General features: G+C 35.7%; 1 protein-coding gene across 8 annotated transcripts; it reads left to right on the top strand.

Moving 5' to 3' along the window:
• The first annotated feature begins 1,151 nt into the window (after window positions 1-1,151).
• On the top strand, window positions 1,152-22,998 carry LOC130230064 (poly(rC)-binding protein 3). 8 transcript variants are annotated; one of them, XM_056459013.1, is made up of 13 exons: window positions 1,152-1,235; window positions 1,529-1,552; window positions 1,709-1,741; window positions 2,421-2,537; window positions 2,638-2,769; window positions 7,869-7,997; window positions 9,127-9,201; window positions 13,305-13,346; window positions 13,597-13,672; window positions 14,640-14,671; window positions 16,329-16,356; window positions 17,442-17,494; window positions 17,950-18,123. In XM_056459013.1, the coding sequence occupies exons 1-13, from the start codon at window positions 1,161-1,163 to the stop codon at window positions 18,121-18,123; spliced, it is 990 nt and encodes a 329-aa protein (XP_056314988.1). In that variant the 5' UTR covers window positions 1,152-1,160. The 8 variants fall into 8 exon arrangements, with proteins under 8 accessions (XP_056314988.1, XP_056314984.1, XP_056314985.1 ...); XM_056459009.1 differs by having other exon boundaries at window positions 9,127-9,273; XM_056459010.1 differs by lacking the exons at window positions 14,640-14,671; window positions 16,329-16,356 and adding an exon at window positions 21,172-22,998 and having other exon boundaries at window positions 17,950-18,119.
• Window positions 22,999-24,148: the final 1,150 nt, after the last annotated feature.

The following is a 24,148-nucleotide window of genomic DNA, read 5'->3' as shown; positions in this document are numbered from 1 at the left end:
TTACTAACGTAATATCACTGCAATTTTTTTCTTTCCTAAGGTTTTTCTGTTGTTTCTTGTCCAAATATGTAAAAAGTCTTAAATCAAGAAGCGTTTTCTAGACAAGTAAAAAATATTGTTTTGTTTTCAGAAATAAGTAATTAAAATGTTTTTTCCCCCTTACGGTAAGATCAATAATCAGCCAATGGATTAAGTAAAATATTTCTAAATAAAAACATGATTATTTTTCTTACCTTACTGGCAGATCATTCATTCATTCATTTATTCATTCATTCATTTTCTTGTCGGCTTAGTCCCTTTATTAATCTGGGGTCGCCACAGCAGAATGAACCGACAACTCATCCAGCATTTGTTTTATGCAGCGGATGCCCTTCCAGCTGCAACCCATTACTGGGAAACACATACACACTCATTCACAAACACATACACTACGGACAATTTAGCCTACCCAATTAACCTGTACCACATGTCTTTGGACTGTGGGGGAAACCGGAGCACCCGGAGGAAACCCACGCAAACACAGGGAGAACATGCAAACTCCACACAGAAACGCCAACTGACCCAGCCGAGGCTCGAACCAGCGACCATTGTGACAGAACTACACTACCTACTGCCTACCTACTTCTCTCTCAAAAGAAACTATTTTTAAAAGTCTAGAAAGGCAAAAACTAAGGCAAAGTAACAAAGCTTTTTAAGGTTCAACCAAAATTTATTTAATCATTAAACCTCTTGTTTCTCTGTCTTCTCAGTGTAATAATTTTTAGAGCTGATGAAAAGGCTTTACAAATTTTGTGTTAAATGCAATAAAAACATTGATTAGTTTTCATTAACATTGTGTTGATTTTTCTGTTCAATTAAATCAATAATTTAGTTTAAAGTGTATTTTAAATGGCACCTTTTAAATAAGCTAATTTAATTAATTGTTACTCAATGCATATTTGTTAAATTAAGTGAATATTATTGCTTGTAATCTGTTACCTCAATTTTATTGAGTAGATATGAGGATTGTAATACATTAATCTTATTATATTTCAAGATGAACCATTTAAAGTTATTTTTTCTTTTGAATTGTAGGTGACTGTGTGGCAACCACCAGCCCCTACATTCCTTAACTGCTCCTGCGAGATCCTAACTAATTCACCCAGACCTAAATCCTCACCATGGAGCTCAACAAAGTTCAGTCTGAAGGAGGGCTCAACGTCACCCTGACAATCAGGCTCCTCATGCATGGCAAGGTAAAACAATCAAACAAACAAACAAAAAAAATCTAACATTTTCAAATACAGAATTTACTGTGTATGGTACACCATGGTAATAATTATACTAGTCTTAAAGAACAGATTGTAAACGCATTATGTTTTGCAGGAAGGCAAAAATGTCTCTCCGTAAAACAATCTGATTACAAGAGCAGTGTATATAGCACTTTCATTTGACATATTTAAACTTCTGTTTTAGTTAGGCTGCAGTACAATGACTGAATTATAAACTTGGAATTACAGTAATTACACAATATTTTTTAATCTTGCAGGAGGTTGGCAGCATTATTGGAAAGGTAAAAATGCATACATCTGTTCATCCAATAAAGCTATCACTTTTAAAAACATATTTTTCAACAAAAAAAGGAGATTTCAACATGCTTTTAGTAGAAATGCAGATTTATACAATCATTTATAAAAAAATTATTAATTAATTATTCTTTTTTTTTTAGAAAGGGGAAACTGTGAAGAAGATGCGTGAGGAAGTAAGTCATTATATAATCAGTAACACTTTATTCTAAGGTGTCCTTGTTACATGTTCCACGCACTTACTATACTAATTACAATTATGCATAGTTGCTTGCAACTAACATTAGACCTAATACTTATCCTGACCCTAACCATTTCAATGCATGTAATTAATAAGTATTACTGAGTAGTTAAATAAATAGTTACACTGTAACAAGGGCACCTTAAAATAAGAGAAAAATTGAAGAGTTCAGATGCAAATCCTCTTAAGTGCCATCTGAAATGTTCTTCTAAAATGAGCAATTTTCTCAACCTCCTATGTTCATGTTCAGTTCTTTTACTTTAAAGGCAACAAAAAACTTATTCATCATTGTAAATGTGAAATAATTGAACCTACAGATGTTAATTAACAAAATTTAAATTTTACTTTTAAGTAATTTTCAAACAGAAAAATTTGAGTCATTAGAATAGCAGTCAAATTAACTCATGTATGTGACAAATTCTGGACCTTTGTCAGTGAGAGGTGGGTCTTTCGAATCCCCCTGGCTACGGGCTTGCATAATGAAAAGATTTAAACACAAAAATTTCAAACAGCACTTAGATGCTTTTTTTATCTGAACTCCTCACTTTATAGTCTTATCAACTGCAAGTTTGATGACTAACATGGTTATTAACAAACATAAACTGCTTCTACAGAGTAGCGCACGCATAAATATTTCAGAGGGAAACTGTCCTGAGAGAATAGTTACCATCACAGGACCCACAGATGCCATATTCAAGGCCTTCGCCATGATCGCATACAAGTTTGAAGAAGTATGAGACAACAATAATAATGTTATATACTAATAAAACCTCCACATAAGTCAATAACAACTGTATCTGTAATGGTAACTAATGTTTTCACCCTGCACAGGATATCATTAACTCTATGAGCAATAGCCAGGCTACAAGTAAGCCTCCAGTGACCTTGCGTTTGGTGGTGCCCGCCAGTCAGTGCGGCTCTTTAATTGGAAAGGGTGGCTCCAAGATCAAAGAGATGAGGGAGGTATGTTACTTTAAATTTCTTAATGAGCCATGTACATGCCACTTTTATTATGTACATCACCTTGCTAGCACTGGGTCCATCCTATATTTTACAGTCTATGACCCCATTTTGCTTTCAGAACAGTCTTTGTGAGTAGTGAAGATCAAACCAGAGGTGTGGACTCGAGTCATGTGACTTGGACTCGAGTCAAGAATTTGATGACTTTAGACTCGACTTGACAAAATATAAATAGACTTGCAACTCGACTTGGACTTCAACATAAATGACTTGGACTTTCACTTGGACTTGCGCATATTGACTTATAAAGACTTGCCACTTCCCATAAAAAGCCCAAAGATAAAAAGTATGTTGACACGGACCGCTCTCTCTTTATGCATGTGTGTGTGACAGAGAGCATGCGCGCATTCGGCACGCCATCCAATCAAAGCACGGTAAATTGTTTTGATTCAACAGCATCCAAAGTGACTACTATTAGGCGCCGGAGTGGACAAAAGTCAAGCGAACGCAGAGAGACCGAGCCAATACTCGCGCGCCGATACTCCCATCTCTCGCGCGCATACATTCGGTCTCTCGCGAGCGCGTTCGCAGTCTCTCTGCGTTTTGCTCTCCAGAGATCCTCCTGTTAAATTGGTTATCTCAAGGATGTTAATATGGTTTCTATGTTGCTACACTATGTATTAACAATACACGAAAAACTAAGAGGTTAAGGTAAATTATTTAATAAATTCTATGTTTTTGAGTGTTAGGTATACTGCCTATGTTTTAGGCTAGTGTTATTTACAACTTGTTAATGAATGCTTCAGCATACTGTGGTATTAATAGTGAACTGATCAAATTAAATACAACGTGTAGTTTTACTACAGTAAAGTGTGGTGAATTGTAGTATAATATACCCTATATTGTAAAAAAAACAACACTGGGAAATTTGTTTATATTACACTTGTGTTACCATAGCAACTATAGTATTCCCACAACTGATTAATTGAAGTACTTTACTGTAGTAGGCTACTGTTCAAAACACTGTACATGCCAATGGAAGTGTTCAGGGGCCCTGTGAAACAGCTTCTCCACAAAATGAAGAGGATGACAGGGAAAATGTCTTCCAAAATCTCATCAGCAATGTGGAAGACATTTGTTTTAGTTGCCTTGATAAAATGGGATTGATCGTGACATTTATTTGAAGAGTGAATAGAACAGTAGGCTAAAATATCAAGTTTTTCCTTATCACAGTTACTGTACATTTCTGCTTGTGTTAGTTATATTTTTGTTTAAATCTTTTTTATTTTATTAGGATGGTGCACTTTTGGATGTTTGATAAATGTTTTTAAAATAAAATATATTCTTTACATCCAATGTCCCAGGGGAATAGCGCCCCTGTGTAAACTCTGGCCACCCCAATATGATTTGGCTTATGAAATTATTTATTTAAATGTTCTTGCGTAAATTCACAATATTTCAATGAATAAATAAATAGCAGCCACTAAATTTTTCCACTGATGTAGATGATTCACCTCCAAAACCTCATTGACAGCATGCACACACCTTCAATATAGACAGCAATGGCAATTTAATATTTACCTTAAGGTACATTAATAGAAGAAGCTGTATTAATAATAATGTGGCTCAAAAATGGAATATGGATAAATGATATTATTAGAGTCTGTATAGTGAGTTTGTGTGTATATGATAATGCCTTTTGTTCATTTGATTGTTTTATTAATTAATTCATTATTCTTCATTAATTTTAGACATGGCATATACCATATGCTGTACAATAGAAGTATGTGAAAATGACTGAAAAGTTATTTATAGCCTATATATGAAAAGTTTTTTTTAAACTGAATATTGTTTTTTTGATTTTGTGTGTCTTTAAGTGTTTGATTTTAGTTAATCACAAGTTGATCACCGAAGACATAACATAGCACAACTAAACTTAATGAATTAGACAGCAGTAGACCTGCAATTTCTGTGTGATGTGAGGCAAAATGGAATCTATTGTGGTGGAATCGATTTTGTGCAATGTGGAGACGAGACACAGCACTGTTCAGCACTTTTTCAGAAAATTACATTTGTATTTTTATGTATATGAGCAATGTTTTTTCATAAAAAAGGTTTGTTTAATAAATACAGATCATACATAATCATTACAACTATACATAATCTGTTTACATTTTATTTTTCTGTTAAAAAGACTCGAAAGTCAAACTGTAGGACTTTGGACTTGACTTGAGACTTGTTGCCTTTGACTTGGGACTTGACTCAGGACTTGCCTGTCTTGACTCGAGACTTGACTCGGGACTTGAGGGCAATGAATTCGAGACTTACTTGTGACTTGCCAAACAATGACTTTGTCTCACCTCTGGATCAAAGCACACACTATACTAAAATAGCAGTTTGCAGCAATCTGCCATGGAAAGAAAACATTTTAGCACAAGGATATTTTAATAAGTTATCACCTTAATCGTGGAGGCATTCGCATACAGTAAGTATGGGATAGTTTATTTTTACATTAATTTAAAAATACATATATGCATGAAAATATGTGCCAATAAATATATAATTGGCCAATTGTGTATTTATTTTTCTAAATATCTATTCAAAAATGTTTTAAATATATTTTTTGAATATAATTGAATAATTGTTTTTTTCTAAAGAAAATACAATAACTTGATGGAAGAGACATAAAAATATGTAATTAATTTCTAGAACATTAAAAGCAAGGAACATACTTTTTAAAATGTGAATTCACTTAACATGTCTTTGTAAACAATTATTTGAATGTAGCAACAATTTCATTTTGAAATATTTATTTGAAAATGACACCATAATATGCTGTACAAAGTTTGCGTCAATACATCTTTACCAAAGACCCCCAACCCCCTCCCACCCAATGAGCCAATAACTCTTTATAGTTAGTTATCATGCTTATATCATTCATAGCAAGGTCCACCCACCCTCACTCTTAGCGTAAAGCCTCATTCTGTTCCTTAGTAAAAGTTTCTCCTTAACTTTGTCAATAGGTTTTAAAGGGCACCTATGATGAAAATTATCTTTTGTAAGCTGTTTGGACAGAACTGTGTGTATGTATAGTGTGTCCAGACCCATATTGGGGTGAAATAAACTCAAGAAGTCTCTTTTTTTATTATTTCCTGATGTTAAAATAGGATCCAAATCCCTCCCGTTTTGAGGCCCACTGCAACGTGACGTAGAAGTGTGGTTTCCCTGCCCACCAATTAACATGTATTAACATGTCTCCGTAGTAACGCATATAATCATATCGACGAGACAGGACGTGCGCAAAGCAACTGGAATTAAGAGATCTGTTCAGCTTAAAACAGTGCATGTTTGTAATGAATTACAGCAATTTTATCTCCTCAATCCCGGTTTGTGGATGTTAAGTTTATTTTGTACATTAACATAAAGGATATCCATACAGCATTGTAAATTAATGTGTATCCTGTCACATTTGCCGTGCAAAGTTAAACCTACGTGCTGTGTGTGTGTGCGTGAACTTTGTAACGACATTGTGTGTGACTCATCGTTGCAGAAAGGCTTGAATTAACTCCACAACAAATACATCAAATAATCATTGGAAAAGTTCTAACAGTAGTATTTCTCACAAAAGTTACGTGAGATCTGCTTCCTTCATGTCTGTCACTGTGCTGTTTATCTGACACAGCCGGAGATTGAGGCACACTCTGACAAGCACATGGGAACGGTGGGCGGGGAGAACTAGCATTAAAGGCACAGGCAACAAAAACAGCTACATTGTGTTCAGAGCAGAAAATTCCAATATTCTTAAAGGTATAATAAATAATCTGATGGATGTTTTGAGATCAAACTTTACAGACACATTCTGGAGACACCAAAGCCTTTAGATCTTAAACCTTGAAAAAGTGGTAAAATAGGTGCCCTTTAAAAGAAAATTCTCAACAAATTTTTTATTGCTATTTAGGAGAACACTTAACAAGATAATTCACTCAAAAATGACAATTTTCCTATCATTTACTCTTAACTTGTTGCAAACATGTTTGATTTTTTTGTGCTGTTGTGTTCGTGCTTCTGCCTTTGGATGTCTCTAGGATACGCTGCATGAGTTCTAAAGCTTTGAATAAAAGTGTAACCATCAAGCCAAATCCCTATTACGTTTACAAATACAAGCGCAGCCGTTTTGAGCTCATTTCTGGTTAATTATGTCTGAATTTACTGGTATTTTGTAATAGGTGTGTGAGTGGTCTTTTCCAGAAAAATTCTGTAACGTCTTTGCCTGTGTGAACATTGCTTTTTTAATATACCAGTAAAGTCGTTCCGGTAATTTTCCGGATATTTATTTTATCACTGTGTGAAAGGGGCTAATGTTTACAGGTTTCCAACAAAATGTCTTATTTTGTGTTCAACACAACCCAAAAACTCAAACTGATTTGGAACAAGTCAAGGGTGAGTAAATGATGGGGCACGGGTAACTATCTCTTTAATGGTTAGATAAAATGTTTCTTGAATACGGGCCCTTGAAATCGCAGAGGCCATCGAAGTCATTGTCATTCAGGAAACCAGAATGATATGTTTTGAGCTTTGTGACATGGTGCATTGTGGCATTTAAACAATGCTCAGTTGGCAATAAGAGGCCAAAAATATGCCAAGAAAATATCTCGCACACCATCAGGTCGATCCAGTCTGCCCATTTTCCTATGACCTCTGGCGTCAACAAGACATTTTCACCCACAGAACTGCTGCTATTTATATTTTCTCTTTTTTTTCTAACAGTTGAATTTAAACCCTATAGATGTGTGTAAACACCAGCAGATCAGAGTGTTTCAGGCATCAAGACAGTCACATTTGTAGCCACTTAAATCTTGAACGGGAAATTTTGTTGTATGATTGGCTGATTAGATATATGCATTGACAAGCAAGAGGTGTGCCTAATAAAGTGGCCTCTGAGTGTATACAGAAAGTGTTTTGACATTTATTTCATTGCATGCCCAAAATCCAAAATTACTTCAAATTACTACATCTGTGGAATTACCAATCTGGCTTAGTAATTATATTGCTGTGTATCTGGGTTTTCTTTCTTGGCTGATTGAGCCTTGGTTGTTCTCCAGTCAACAGGGGCTCAGGTACAAGTGGCTGGAGATATGCTCCCCAACTCCACTGAGCGGGCGGTCACTATCTCAGGTACCCCAGAGGCCATTATCCAGTGTGTGAAGCAGATCTGTGTGGTCATGTTGGAGGTAAGGACAAACCATTTATAGTTGTTTTTAGGAAATGGAGGAAATAGTTTATTCAGTCATTTCAAACATGAAAAGGCTTCTTTTTTCTGCAGATAAAAAGATAATTAGCTTTTTTTTGTCTGTATTAAAGACAAAACACTGAGGTACAAAACTTAGAAGCGGTAACTAGAATAAAGCATCTTCACTCTCAAGCAAGCAGTACATCAGATTTTTCATTTATTAAAAAGAGTATTTCACACAAAAATGAAAATTGTCGTTCCAAAGCCCTAAGACCTTTGTTAATTTTCAGAACACAAATTAAGATTTTTAGATGAAATCCAACAGCTCCCTCAATCTCCATAGACAGCAATGAGACATGAGATGAGACCTTCAAAGCCCAGAAAAAGGACTATGGAACCTTAGGGGTTCAAGAGTAATCATCTATGCCAAAAAAAGCTAATTTGACTTTGTTTGCCTATATCTTCTCTTGTTCGTAATAATATACAAATACTATGGGCAATGTGACATATTGGTATTAGATTAAAGTCAACAGCACAACATGCAAGGGTCATATTCCCTGTAGTAAATGTGCACCCTGATCCGATCCAGACATTTTAGGCAAACAAATTTGTTTTACTGTTTTTGGCACACAAGAGTTTTGTATGATTACAGTTGAACTAGGGTGAGGGTGAGTAAAACGTGTATACTCTATAAAATGTATTGTATTTTGTAACCCAACATTTAGTCAATTTTGGACTAACACAACATTGGGTTAATTGTTTTAATTACATTTAAATTGAAACTTTTTAACTGAATGACTGGGTTTGTATATATTTGACCAAACATTGGGTTAAAATAACCAAGCAATTTTAGAGTGTAATTAATAACAGAACATGAATTTTTTTGAGTGAACTAATCTTTTAATCTTTTCATTTTGATGTGCCACTGTGTATTCGTTTTAATTTTACATTCAACATAATAATTAGCTGTCCTTCGACTAACCCCTTACAGTTCCCTAACAAACCCCCACGGGTTAAAAAACCCTTTTGGGAAACCCTGATTTATTATACTTATATTACAACTTGCCCTTGCTTTTCTTTTCAATTTTCATCTTTTCCATCTTTATTTGACCTCCCCTGATCCCTGCCAGTCCCCACCCAAAGGTGCTACAATTCCATACAGGCCAAAGCCAGCCACTGCACCCGTCATTTTCTCTGGGGGGCAGGTAAGAGCAGACGCCCTGACTGCACCAGCCACAGCTAACCTCAGCCTGTTACTGCAGCATCAGCCTCTTCCAGTAAGTATGCTTATGATATACACTATTACCAGTACAGACATACAAACAGTAGTCTATCTTAAGTAAATTAACTAGCTGGATGGGATTCGATTGCTTAGGTGAATAACTCATTGCGTTAAGGCTTGTGCACACCGAGACATTTTTTGCTCTTACGTCAAGGAGTGATTTTCATACTCTTTTGCTCGACGCCTGTGAAAATCGCTTGGGTTTGAATCTGCAAAAACATCTTAAAAATGCTGACGATAAACGCAAACAAAAAGCGTCCTGGTGTGTACGAGCCTTTAGTCTAGGAAAACTACCATATACTTTTTCGTTGAGACTTTAAAACATTAACTCTTAAGACTAGTACACACCGGGACGCTTTTAGTTTGCGTTTATCATCAGCATTTTTCGAGACGAGATATATATATATTATCATCATATAAATGATTTTATAAGATAGAAAGGGTATGAAAAGTTAATTGTTTGTTTTAAAATATGTGTATCGGAATTTGTCCTATAAAAATCCCAAAACACACGTGGTTGTTGTCATGCGGTGAACTCAGCCAGTCGTGTAATATCTGTGTTGTCATCGCAGCTCCGGCAGGCTCTCTTCAGATGCTGCACCGGCTGAGTCAGTCGTCTGATCCCGGAACGCTGTTGCGGTACATTGATGCCACATGTGACAGTCGCGTTGCGTCCACGCAGCGTCAATCCGGACAACATTTCTAACCAGCATGCACCGCTTTAAGACAGATTTTGATCGATCTGCACAGCGCTGCATAAAGTCGATCGCACCTATTGACCCTCTTTATTTAGTCACGAGGCGTTAAACGTCGATGGAAAACGTGAGCAAAATACATCTCGGTGTGCATGGGCCTTAAGGCATTTAAAAAATTTTTTTACGCCTGCCATTTTGCGCGTTGGTGTGCACGATCACATTGGCACCCTTTATTTAGTCAAATGGCGTTAACCGCAGACGGAAAACGCTAACAAAAAGCATCACGGTGTGCACGGGCTTTCATTCAGTGTTTTAACCTACATTCAATCAGTTCAAGACTTTCAAGATCAAGCAACTAGCCTAGGACATGCTAACAAGATGTTAATGCACATTAGCGGTGTGTTAAAACAAACTAGAAATTTAAATCTTTTTTTTTTAACTTGTAACTTACAAAGCAGTTTTAAAAATTCAGGCAAGGTTTACTCAATCCAACAGAAATGTGTATCCCAACAAACTTTATTATCTAGTTACATCAAGTCTTTTATCATGCTATATAATGCTAAATTGTAAACAAGTGTACATATTTCTCTAGGGCAGCAAATGCACCCTGACCATGTATGGTATAGGTATACCCAGGATATGTATTCCTTCAAGGTCTCAATTTCTGGAGGGCCGCAGCTCTGCACAGTTTTGCTTTAACCCTAATCAAACACAGCTGATCCAACTGATCAAGGTGTTCAAGTCTACCAGAGACTGTTAAGCAGGTGTGATTTGGAGGTGGTTGGAGCCAAAATCTGCTAAGCGGCCATCCAGTAATTATGTTTGAGGCCACCGCCTTTAAGACTAAATGTTTAGTAGACAGTTGTGTATTGTGATACTGTACATCAGACTATTATATAATTTGATAGGAGAATGTCAAGAAAAAAATTTACTAGGTTTATAGGATTGAACAGTTTTTACTTGATGCAGGGGTGGATCTAGAAAATTATCAAAAGGTGGCAACACTGGTTTGTTCAATTTCCTCAGGCTTATTTCCTGCTTTTATCAGGGGTTGTGACAGTGGAATGGTTCACAAATTACTTTGGCATAAGTATTACACAGCAGATGCCCTTCCTGCTGCAACCCAGCACTGAGAGTATGATGAGATATGCAGATACGATGAGAAATGCAACCTTCAGTGCTGAGAAACACCCACACACTCTCCCATTCACACACTTCACACAATTTAGTTTACCCAAATCACCTATTTTGCATGTCTTTAAACTGTGGGGGAAACCAGAGCATCTAGAGGAAAGTCACACAGACATGAGGAGAACCTGCAAACTCCTCATGGCCTCCTGGTTTAGCTGGGACTCTAACTAGCGACCTTCTTCAACATTCCTGACCATTATCACCAATAAAGCCCAGAAAACAGGACATCAGTATATTGTAAACCGATAGGTAAGGCCAGACAAAATCTGCAGAATTTTTTTGCTATTTCTGCGGAGAATTTTGTAAAAAAAAAAGTCTGTGGATTTATGCGGAATGATTTTAGTTAGTATTATAACTAAAAACGTAATATATTAAATAAAGAACAATACTTTTTAACTTTTATTTAATGTTTATAATGCAAATCCAATTAGATCCACTTATTTGGTAAACAAAGCAAGTTTCTCATATAATATATCTACTAAAAGACTAAAAATATTACTTTACAAACTGTATTGAAAATAAATCATATAAACATTTTGATATTACTATTATTATATAACAATAATATTAGTGATATTAATTTAAAAACTGAACAAATAAAAAATTACACACATTTACACAAATAAATATATAGACTTAATGATAGGCTAAAAATCTGCGGAAATCTGAGGATTTCTGTGCACGTAGATTTCGTATGGGCCCACCGATAGGTTCAAATATTCCTTTCCAGTTAACAAAGAAATAATTTGTTCCTTAATTATAGTTTTGTAACTATTAAATTGTTTTAAATTCAAAATTGTGATATATACATCAGTGTAAAACGTATGACTGGTGGAAAAACATATTTCTGTAATTGTGTACCCTGGTCTCCACTTTTGCCGTGGCCTCTTTTGGCTTTAACAAACTTATCCCTCAGGTTTTTCCAAAATTTTTAACAAAAACTTTCCTCTTTTCCCATGACTGCTGCAATTTCTAGCCAAGAATTATTGATTATCTGGTTATCCCTATGATCATGAATCCTAAAGATGTCTGTACAGTCATACTTCCTTCTGACAAAATCTCTTCAAAGTGGTTCACATTCAACTCAAATCAAATGCGGTGCTGCGCGAACTGTTCGCTCGAGTCTCAAAAAAAAAATCATGCGCTCTGCCAGCCAAAATCATCTGTCAGCCAAAATCAGCACCCAAAGCGAACCTCCGCAAACACAGCGATGATATCACATTCATCGCGTGCACTTAAGCGAACTAGCAGACGCATCGAGTATAAACCAGACTTAAGAGCCACCATGTCGTCCTAATGATTACAGCATCTGGTATTCTCTCAGGTGGTCTTTTATCCAAGTACTAACCAGCCCCATCCTTGCTTGGCTTCCGAATACAGTTGTAATTAGGCAGGAATGGCTGTAAGCCAGGCATCAGAAGGACTCTCAGACCATAAGAAACAAAATTCTCTGGCCTGATGAGACTAAAATTGAACTCTTTGGAGTGAATGCCAGGCATAACGTTTGAAGAAAATCAGGCACCGCTCATCACTAGGCTAATACCATCCCTACAGTAAAGCATGTTGGTGGCAGCATCATGCTGTGGGAATGTTTTTCAGCAGACGGGACTGGAAGACTAGCCAGGATAAAGGGAAAGATGAATGCAGCTATATACAGAGACATCCTGAATGAAAACCTGCTTCAGAGTGCTCTTGAACTCAAAACTGGGATGATGATTCATCTTCCAGCAGGACAATGACCCAAAGCACACCGCCAAAATATCAATGGAGTGGCTTCACAACAACTCTGTGAATGTCCTCGAGTGGCCCAGCCAGAACCCAGAGTTAAATCCTATTGAACATCTCTGGAGAGATCTGAAAATGGCTGTACACCGTCGCTTCCCATCCAACCTGATAGAGCTTGAGAGGTACTGCAAAGAGGAATGGGCAAACAAATCCCAAAGACAGGTGTGCCAAGCATGTGGCATCATATTCAAAAAGACTTGATATATATAAATTTTTTTAATATAAATCTGCAACAATTTCAAAAAATCTTTTTTCACATTGTCATTATGGGGTATTGTGTGTAGAATACTTTCGAGATGCACTGTACATCTCATTGACGTACTATATAAAGATTCCTTTTTTATTTCCATTTTAGGCCTACACCATTCAGGGACAGTATGCAATCCCACACCCAGACGTGAGTAAAATTTATTTTGCAATCCTTTATCCCTCTTTAGCATAGCATTCTTGTTAACCTTTGCTTTTTTGTTGTACTGCTTTATTAAACTAAATTCACTTATACTTCTATTTCTATGTTTTATATATATATGTAAGATTTCACACAGCTTCCGTTTGGTAGTGTCCTTTTAAGTTTCTAATGTCCAAGCAGGACTCCTTTCTGTAATGGAAACTTCTTAGGTGTACTGATCCTCCTCCCTCCCCCGCAGTTGACAAAGCTCCATCAGCTGGCTATGCAGCAAACCCCCTTTACCTCCCTCGGACAGACCACCCCCGCTTTCCCTGGTACGTACCCAACCCTCCCGCTACACACCCTTCACTATATACCTGTAGGTTTTTCATTCACTTTCTTGTCTTTCACTCTTCTCCCCCCTGGATGGGCAACATGACAAATCTAAATTGACTTTTCATTACATTTTATATGTACATTTAAGGCTGTATTTATAGTATGGTACATCTTGTAACTTTTAGCTGAAATGATTGTCTCTGTAATTGCAAAAAACAAACAGCACAAACTGAGCGTGTTACATACTATTACGCTGACAACTCATAAAATCAGCTTTATTTAAAACATTTTATAATTTACATTTACCCACATGAAAAAATACTACAGTAATTAGTAAATACAATAGTGTTTAAACCATGTAATAAATACTTAACCTGTTGTGGTAATACATCAACTATAGTAATCTATGCAAATTATTCAATACACTAATTTCTACAACTATGGGGAATCTTATACTACAGTATGCTGTAGTGTTGTACATGCTGTAATATATACAGTAATACACTTTATTATAGTATGATTATAAAATTACTACAGATTTACTATAAATTACTACAATATTTTTTCATTGGTATCCCAGCAATAAACCACATTTACAAAACTTTGTTAATAGGCTAAATTTGTTTGTTCCTGTAGTGACATCAAAACAATATTTTGCCTTTGAGAGTTTCATTTAATATGTCAGTTGTCATGTCATTAAAAACCAAAGAGACATTTTACCATGTAAATGGTAAACTTATTGCTTATATATTCATCCTTTTAAGATGCTGCATTTTGACTGTAGCACTGCTAGTTCTTCTGCCGCACAAGAGAACACATTTTAATATTTTTTGGGGTTAAAAATGTGTGTGAACTTGTGGTATATTTCCTTTTTCACTGCAAAGTGTTGCTCCGTCTGGATGCACTTGAATGCGCAGTAACCAATTTCTGTCATAGGCCTATATACATACTTCAAAATTGACTGAGCACGCAGGCTACATTTACATGCAAGTCAACATGCATAAGGGGCAAAAATGTAGACTGTGACTGCATCCGATATCACATACTCTTGGGTACTTATCTTAAATAAACTATAGTATGAATGTAATGTGAAAGCACAACAAAGTGGTACAAATTTATCTTAAGTAACACTTAAATATTCTTGGAGAACCCTTAATTACAACTTGTAAACTGGTAATATTCTAAGATCCACAGCTTGTGCCTTGTGAACCATGCACAACTTTACTGCAGCACATTAGTTTAGAAACTGTGTTAAAGGCTGTTTGAAATCATAATCTGCTGGGGTTTGTTTTGCTAGCGTGCACATTGTTATTCTTTAGGTGAACAAATATTCATTTACTAATGTTCGATGGTTATACACTGAAAAAAAAATAGGTAATTTTCAATCAAAGTCTGACCATCTGCTTTCGCTATTGAAGTGGTGGTCCCTCTCTGTTGACATCAGTTTGACAGCTTCAGCTACAATATTCTTAACCACACCCCACTTACCATTAGTTAGCTACTAGAATATAATATTCAAAAAGAAAGCCCCGCCCCTACTCAATATTCTATTTCAACTGGAAGTACATCAACATGCTGAAAAAACAACATCTCAGCACCTTCCAGTTCATGTGGACATCAAGTGATAATAGTGTTGCCATTGAAATGCATAATTCTAAGTCCAAGGATGTGGAAAGTTCCTTTTTACAGATTACAAATTAATTTGTGATAATCCACTAGGGGAAATGTATGGAAACGTAATCAATTTATGGAAAATGTATGGTAAGTCATAATCACCTATACCTAGCTAAACTGACTCTATAGTTTACTTTGATATGACCTTTTGGGAAAACATTGCAGTCCCAAAGGGGAAGGACGTTGCATAGGCCAATTGCTACCCGATGGGGAGAACTTGTGACAATATATGCAAATGGCCTAACCCTCTACAAGGGAGCACAACATATGGAATATTGTTAGTTGGTTCAGAAGACACCGATTTGCCTATGGAGGGGGACTCACCATGACTGAATGGGGCATATGAGGTCACCTGAAAATTGGACCACTCATAGCAAGCACTGATCCCCAGAATGTGGGTTGACCAATAGGGCTACCAGAAAACTCAATGGGCCAAGGACCTAGCTTCTCCGCTGAGACCGTGTTGGGGGCCTTAGAGGAACTCTCTAGGTTTAACCAGCAGAGAACTTAAACTAACAGAGCAGTACAATAGCACATAACTCCAGGTTAGGGACCATGGCACAGCAAGCATTTTTTTTCTCACCAAGCATAGTTTCCTCCCGACTGGCTGGTATTACCCAGCAACCGAGAGGAAACCGGCTCCACTCAGAAATTGTAGAATCTCACAAATGTGTTAGGTGTCACGCAGCTCGTAGCTCTACAGTTGTCTATTAGAGAGGTGCTCCTAGTACTAGTCAAGTGTGCTTCCACCCCTGGAGGACACGGTTTGCCTTGAGTATGATATGCAAGGGCAATGGCATCCACAATCCAGTGTGCCAACCTCTCCTTGGAATGGGTACTTCCCTTCTACCGACTGCCAAAACAGGTAAAGAGCTATTCAGAGGATATTTATGCTCTGTGTGATCCACGTAAACACGGTGTGTGAACCAGATACAGCAATGAAAGGATTGGGCATGCCTTCCCCAGAACCAATGCTTGAAGGCTCACTACCTGATCTCGAAATTAAGTGGTAGGAACCTTGGTCACAGAGACAGGCTGGAGTCTCAGGATAAAGTGAGAATTAGCTGGCCCATATTCCAGGCATGATTCCCCTACTGTCTTAACAGAAACCAGCGCGATCACCAGAACCGTCTTCAAAGATAGTAAACTTAAAGATACTGAATCAAGTGGCTCAAACTGCTCTCTCTGCAGTGCAGAGAGAACCACAGAGTGATCCCAAGAGGGCATGAGAGGTCAACTACCAATGCCGGAAGGTCACCTAAGTTTTCAGTGTCATGTCTGTGGATCACACATGGAGGTTCCAGAGATCTGGACTCAGGTGCCAGATGGTGCCCCATCCATGGGAAAGAAGGTCCTTCCTCAGCACAATCTGCCAGAGAGAGACTTGTTGCATGGAGTGTAAGTTCTGAAAACCAGGTCTGGGTGGGATAGTGTGGCTCAATCGACAAGATCTGCTCTTCATCCTCCCGGAAGCCTTGTGCAAGGTCTGTGTGAGAAGATTAACTAGGGAAACGCATACTCGCCCGATAGACATACCTGAAGCCAGCTGTAAGCCAGTGCATCTGTGCTGAGCAAAGCATCGGACAGGGATTTAAACAACTAGCAGTAGGCAGTCTCAGCTGAAGCAAACAGGTCAATCTGAGCTTCTCCAAAACTCTCTCATATCAGCTGGAGTACTTCAGGGCGGAGTTGCCACTCTCTTTGGAGTGTGAGCTGCAAGACATTTATTGCTTTGTGCCCAGCAGCGGATGTGAGTGAGCTGAGATATGCGATTAAAAACGTAAATTTAATAAAATAAAATGGAACATTATGTTTGTATTTAACATGAAAAATAAGTGCAATTAGTAAAGAAATAAAATAAAAAAGTTAAATGTGAAGTGGCACTGCAAATTCATGGAATGTCAATTTTCACTGTAAAAATAACATTACCTTTTTTTACTTTGAAGTGTTTTACTCTAAACTAGAGGATAACTCCATTAGATTTGTTACAGTTTTGTAACAGATTTAGATTTAGTTGCACAGTTTAACTATGCTTAATGTTGTGTTAAATATTCTCTGTATTTCTCAGTTATCCTACATTTGTTCTGTTAATAGGTGTGGATGCCAGTTCACAGGCCAGTACTCATGAACTCACCATTCCAAATGATGTGAGTATAATTCTTTGTGACCCAGTTTTTGGGGAAACTGTATCAAAAATAGGGGTGTAACGATACACTCAAGTCCTGACGATGCACTGAGGTCTTATGAAGCAAAGCAATCTCTCTCTGTGCAACAAAGTGAACATTATTTACAAATGTATTATCTGTAATTTCTCTGTGGTAAACAAACGTGTGTGATTTCACGGCCATGAAACACCATTATGCAGCGTAATACAGGAAAACAGAATTGACCTTTTTAGAAAAATATATCTTATACAATAAGCTGAGTACTAGAAGAAAACAAGTTCAGTATTGCAAGTCATATCGTTTACATAAGTGGTGCACATTGGCACATTTATATTTCACAGCTTCACATTATGATGTATCGTTATACCCCTAATCAAAGAAGAATGTAAAGAACAGGCATTGAACTTATTTTAATCTGTGTAACTTTATATTTTCAGCTAATAGGCTGTATAATTGGACGTCAGGGCACCAAAATTAATGAAATCCGTCAGATGTCTGGGGCTCAGATCAAAATTGCTAATGCCATGGAGGGGTCATCAGACCGCCAGATCACCATTACTGGAACACCTGCCAACATCAGCCTGGCACAGTATCTTATAAATGCCAGGTGAGATTCAAAGCAAGTAACAAAATAAATGCTAAACACAGATGTGAGTAAATTCTGAATTTTTAAAAATACTGTAATCAAACATAATGGAATACAAAAGTTTAAAGAGAAGTGTTATAGTTACCAAGGCTGAATTGAATTGTTAAAAAAATAAAGTAAAATAAAAAAATTTTATTATTATTATAGATTTTAATTTATTTTTAATGCCAAAGCTCAGTTTTCAATGACCATTACTAAAATTTTTTCTATATTGTCTTCATAAATAATTATATACTGATTTTTAGTAGCAGCAGTAATAGCACTAGTTGAAGCAGTAGTAGCAGAATTTTTTTCAGTAGTGTAGTTGAATTTGGCGGTGGTCAGCATTGCCAGGATTGCAGTTTTCTTGAACAATTGGGCTAATTTGAAAATGCAGTTGCAGGAAAAATATGAAGTTGCAGTTTGCGCTTTTTTGAAAATTGTCTTCTGTTGAACACAAAAGAATATATAGTGAAGAATGCTGGATTAATATGGATTAAACATGCACAAGCAAAACTGAATTACTAATGGTTCTTGACTAACTTGAAGCCTTTTGAAATTAAACAATTGGTCTGTGAAAGAAATGCAACAATCTTTAAATCCACAGATCTGATGCTATTTGTTTACAGTAGAGAGTGTGTTGTATTATTTGTCAGTATGCTTCCCCATATAAAAAAATTGTAAACAAACTTATCTAAACTAATCCATGTAACAAACAAGGTGCTAATTTTGTCAACAATGTCGGATTTCTTGCACAGACCGGTCGTTTTGCTTCATAACACCTCAACATATCATCAGAAGCCATGGCTATTCAATTTAACTCAATTCTTCTTTATTTCTATAGCACTTTTACAATGTAGATTGTGTCAAAGCAGCTTAACATAGAAGTGCTAGTAATTTTAATAATAATATTGTGTTTTTCTTTCCAGTATTTATAATTTAATACTATTAATAGTATTTATTACTTTTTCTTGGTGGTTATTTTGTGAATTTGAAGAAGAGACAAACCAGGAGGATTTTTTGGGTATATCTTCAAATTCATTGAAAAAATCTCTCAACTACTGCAGCTGACATTCAGTTAAATACACAATTTAATGAGCAGTGCTTATTAGCAGAAACAGAAACTCCCATTACAACAAAAATATATTTGTCTGGGCTTTGCCTGAAAGTATCACATGGCATTTGTTAGACAAAATACAGAGCTGTGTCTGGAACTGACTATATGCATTACTTTGAAGACATGATAATGTATTTCACACATAGGTAGTCAGACCTGATGTGCCTAGAACTTATAATTTGCATTACTTTGGAGAAACGATACGATACATCTCTTACACAGAAAACAAACAGCCAATACTGCTGCAAAATCTATGTTCACCATTAGTATAATGGTTAAACAATGCATTTGCATTAATAATCTACACGTTTTACTTATATTTGCAGATATTGTCTGTTTTTATTCCTTTTTCTGTAATTTATTTTTCATTTGCTGATTATTTTATTAATTTGATGACGTTGATATATTACGCCTGTTTCACACCGCAAGTGCAAGCAGAGCGTGAGCAGCATGTGCACAGCGTGTATGGAGAGCAGAAGCAGCGTGCAGGCGTTTGCTTTTCACACCGTCTGCGTCTGCGTCTCTATAGTTATACAATATAGTTATGATATTTATACATGATCAAACTAGTATGCACCCAACTAAGAAAAATTAATACTAATATTTTTTTTAATTTGGTTTTGTAGTTCAGGCCCAAATAAATATTTGTTGCCGTTTTTAATCGTTTAAGTTCATTTGATTGAATATATAAAAATGAGTGGATATTATCGATGCATTTATTGGGTAAAATTTTGGGCAATTTTTTTTAATGCCATTCAAAGTGTTTTTGGTCATTATCAATGCACTGTCACTTTGAGTATGAGCAGTGTGGCAAAAATAGACCCAGCAAATGAAACTATCGCGGAATTCCTGCTTCAGCGACGCTCACGCCTCTGCATGCAGTATGAAAGCTCTAATCTGTTAACATGTATGTCGAAAAAAACCTAGTATGCCTTACCCGTCAGTGGGTGCACATGGCTCCTGAATAGCATAAAAGCATGAGAATTAGTGGCTGTCTTTTTTTACTTTAAGCCGTTGAAAAGAAACCGTGTATAACAGTGTCATAATAAATAAAATTATTGTTAAAATTTAAATTATGTTTTGTTTGTCGCATATAGTTAACTATATACATGATGGGGCAAATGGTGTGTTTCAATCTGGCTACCACCGCAAGTATACAGTTAAAGTCAGAATTAATAGCCCCCTTTGAATTTTTTTTTTCTTTTGTAAAAATTTCCCAAATGATGTTTAACCATTTGGTCCAAGAAATTTTCACAGTATGTCTAATGTTTTTTTTCTGGGGAAAGTCTTATTTGTTTTATTTTGGCTAGAATAAAAGCAGTTTTAAGGTCAAAATTATTAGCCCCTTTAAGCTATATATTTTTTGATAGTCTACAGAACAAACTATCATTATACAATAACTTGCCTAATTACCCTAACCTGCCTAGTAAACCTAGTTAAGCCTTTAAATGTCACTTTAAGCTGTATAGAAGTGTCTTCAAAAATATGTAGTCAAATATTATTTACTGTCATCATGGCAAAGATAAAATAAATCAGTCATTGGAAATCAGTTATTAAAACTATTATGTTTAGAAATGTGTTGAGAAAATCTTTCTGTTAAACAGAAATTGGGGGAAAAAATAAATGGGGTGGGGGGCTAATAATTCAGGGGGGCCAATAAATCTGACATTAACTGTATTTCAAAACTGTGGGAAGCACTGAATTTTATATTTACGACATTTTCATTTTGTTAAAAATAATGTTCCTCATAAAAATATTGGGAGATGTGATTAAAACTGACATTACATTATTAAAATCTGATGAGTGTAATAATTGTTTAAAATGGCTTTTCTTAACTTTATTGTGAACACTCTTATTTGTCAGGCACTGATCATTATGCTCTACATGCTCTACAAGTGTGTTTGCTCTACTGTGCAGGTTCAGAGATGTGGCAGCCATGTGGACGGACCCTTCAACCATGACCACCTCCTGAAGTCACATGCTCTATTTATCGAAGATGTTCTGCTCTCTCTTTGAACTCTATTTGGGCTTCATTAATTCTCTTAAAACCTGGAATATATTCTGAAGTTTGTTTCTCAGGATTACTGAATCGCATTTAGTCAAATTAAATCTGATTAAAATCATTCATTTCATCAAAAAACAGCAAACAAAACAAACAAATCTCTGTGCATTTATTGTATTTATTGTCTGCATTGAAAGTATTCTAATAAGCATTATTTAGGCAGTTTTGGAATCGTGTCTGTGTTCAACAATATAATGCATCGTCTTCTTAATTAAATATAGTTTAGAGTTATAGCACAGAAACTTAGCATGCTGAATGTCTAGCGGTTATTACTCTTATTTATTTAAAACTAATTGTTTTATTCATATTATACAGTATATTCAAATGTATTTAAGTTATCATACATGTAATGTGAGCAATAAATTGTGTGAAAATATGCTTCATTTTAAATTTCTAAGTGGCAAAACAGGCAGTCATAAATGTTGTGATTTTGAGAAAACAAAATTTTAAATACACTGTAAAAAGCAATTAGTTGACAATAAAAGGTAAGTTAAGTCAACTTAATAGTTTCTCATATTTTTAATTAAAGTCAATTGGTCACTTTAAAGGCAGCGGTGTTGATCACTTTCATTAAAGTAACTAATCGCTTTTTATAGGAAACAAAATTATGTTTTAGGTTTGAAGGTGACATTTATTCTTGATTTATACTTTATAACACAGTTTGTTTCATACAGCGCATGATATTCTTTGGTCTGAAAATAGTTGTTGATTACAAACCAGATGATAGTCAGTGTTTAATGATTTATTTCAGCTTTCAGAGGGCCTGATTGTTTAATCTTTGACGTTTTTACTTGGCTCAACATTGATGTTGACTGTGCTTCAAGTAATTGTAATAGTTTATAAAGCAATGTACTTTGTTTACATCTTTGTTTATTACCGTGATGTGCTGCAGTGACTTGGATAACTGAAAGTGTGGCGGTGTCACATTCGTCCAGACATACTTAAGAAAGATTCATTTAATCATTTAAGAACTGACCCTTTTGGGCAACGCAATTGTGATTAAAGTAAAGCGGCAAGTAACAGAAGCTGATTTGAATGTAATGTTGTGACTTTTTAACAGGTCATTTGCTGTTAAGCTTGTCAAATGTACACCCAGTTGAAACAAACAGCATCAATAAATATACTCAAGTTCTTTTTTTCCAAACTTCATTTCAATAGATAGTGACTACATTGTGAATTCTATTGTATATCTGCTGTATTTGCTCAATGTTACAGTTCTCTGTTCAGAATGTTTATTATTTATATCACAGAAATGGGATTCATTCAAACGTAATGTATTATGTATGGATTTCCGTGTTGACTGCTATGTAAGCTTTTATGTGATGAATAATTTGACATAAAATCACATTTTTTTATTGAGATCTCATTTTCACTTCATTGCAAGGGTACTTATGAAGGTAAAACAATTTATATGTATTTGTTTCTGTCATTTCTATTTCTAAAGACAGTTAATTGTGCTCCAGTGACTTATAATTGTAGACTCATGCCCATATTCTGAGTCTGAAATATTGTTATTCTGAATGTCTTAACACCCTTGGCAGTCTTTATACAGTGTAACATCATATAAGAGGTTATGTCACCATATACAAAATAGATTATGCGTTTTGCAAAGATAATCTTTTATTTTAGGTCTAAGAAAACATGAACTGACTACAATCTTTAAGTTATGATTGCTGCTGAATGATGCATTGTATGACTTCATTTCATGATTTTTTTCTTTCAATAAAGTCTCTTGGTCTCACGTAGGTTTTGTTTGTTTTCTGTGCCAGTGATTTAGATTTTAATATGTATGGAATTGTATTTATACTTGGATAATTTAGCTGATCTCTTATTTACTTAGCATCACTGCAGAATCACAGACTTACTCTTTGACTCACACTGTAACACTGTAAACACTAATAAGTTGAGACTGCTCAAATGATTTGAGGAAAGTGATTCCCTCAGTTCATTTGAGTTATGGGAAATCTAAAACTCAGTTAATTGACCAAATGTGGTCTCTTCATTGAATTAACTTAAATGATTAAGTACAGATAACTTAAAATGGCTAATAGTGACTAAATAATAATGACTAAACTTCCAAAATTTTCAGCTTACTTTACTTAGTTAATCCCAGGGCCGTTTATATCCAAGTTGATATTTAGCCGCACCATGTTGGAGTTTCGTAACATCTCATTTTTTACGAGGTGGGTCGTTAGCCCAATACTCAACCGCCAACCTGGAGGAAAAGGACATACACTATAGACAATTTAGCTTTCCAAATTCACCTATAGCGCATGTCTTAGCACTTGTGGGGGAAACTGAAGCACCTGGACGAAATCCTTATGAATGTCATTTTCTTTCATATTTTGCAGGATAAGGGTCTAACAAATACAAATTTACCTTAATTAGTACATCTGTGCATTTGTGTCCCCCCACCCCCAATAATGGATCAGTCCAGCAGTTAAATCAGATGAAAATTTCGTTTTAAAAAAACGAAATATTTTTAGTTGTGAACTCATTTTAAGCAAACAAATCTTTTAAAATGTTGAGATTGTGTTAAGATAAAAATATAGAAAGCAAGACTGAATGATATAAGATAAAGACAGCTAAATAAATAAATACAAATATAAAAAGTGCTTATTACTGTCGGACTTCTGGGTCCCATGACTCGAATCGTTTAGGGCCCCCAGATCGCTAAATCCAGCCCTACATATAATAAACATTCATCATAATCACAGTACAAAGTGTACAGTAAACAATGTTATTAACACTATAAGCTTTATTTGTTACAGTAAATATAAAATTATTAGGGGTCTCTGTGTGTTTCATTAGAGAAACTGTTGAAATTGTGAT

This window comes from Danio aesculapii, chromosome 6, assembly GCF_903798145.1.
Source record: "Danio aesculapii chromosome 6, fDanAes4.1, whole genome shotgun sequence".
NCBI lineage: Eukaryota > Metazoa > Chordata > Actinopteri > Cypriniformes > Danionidae > Danio > Danio aesculapii.
This window is presented reverse-complemented; position numbering and strand designations above follow the sequence as displayed.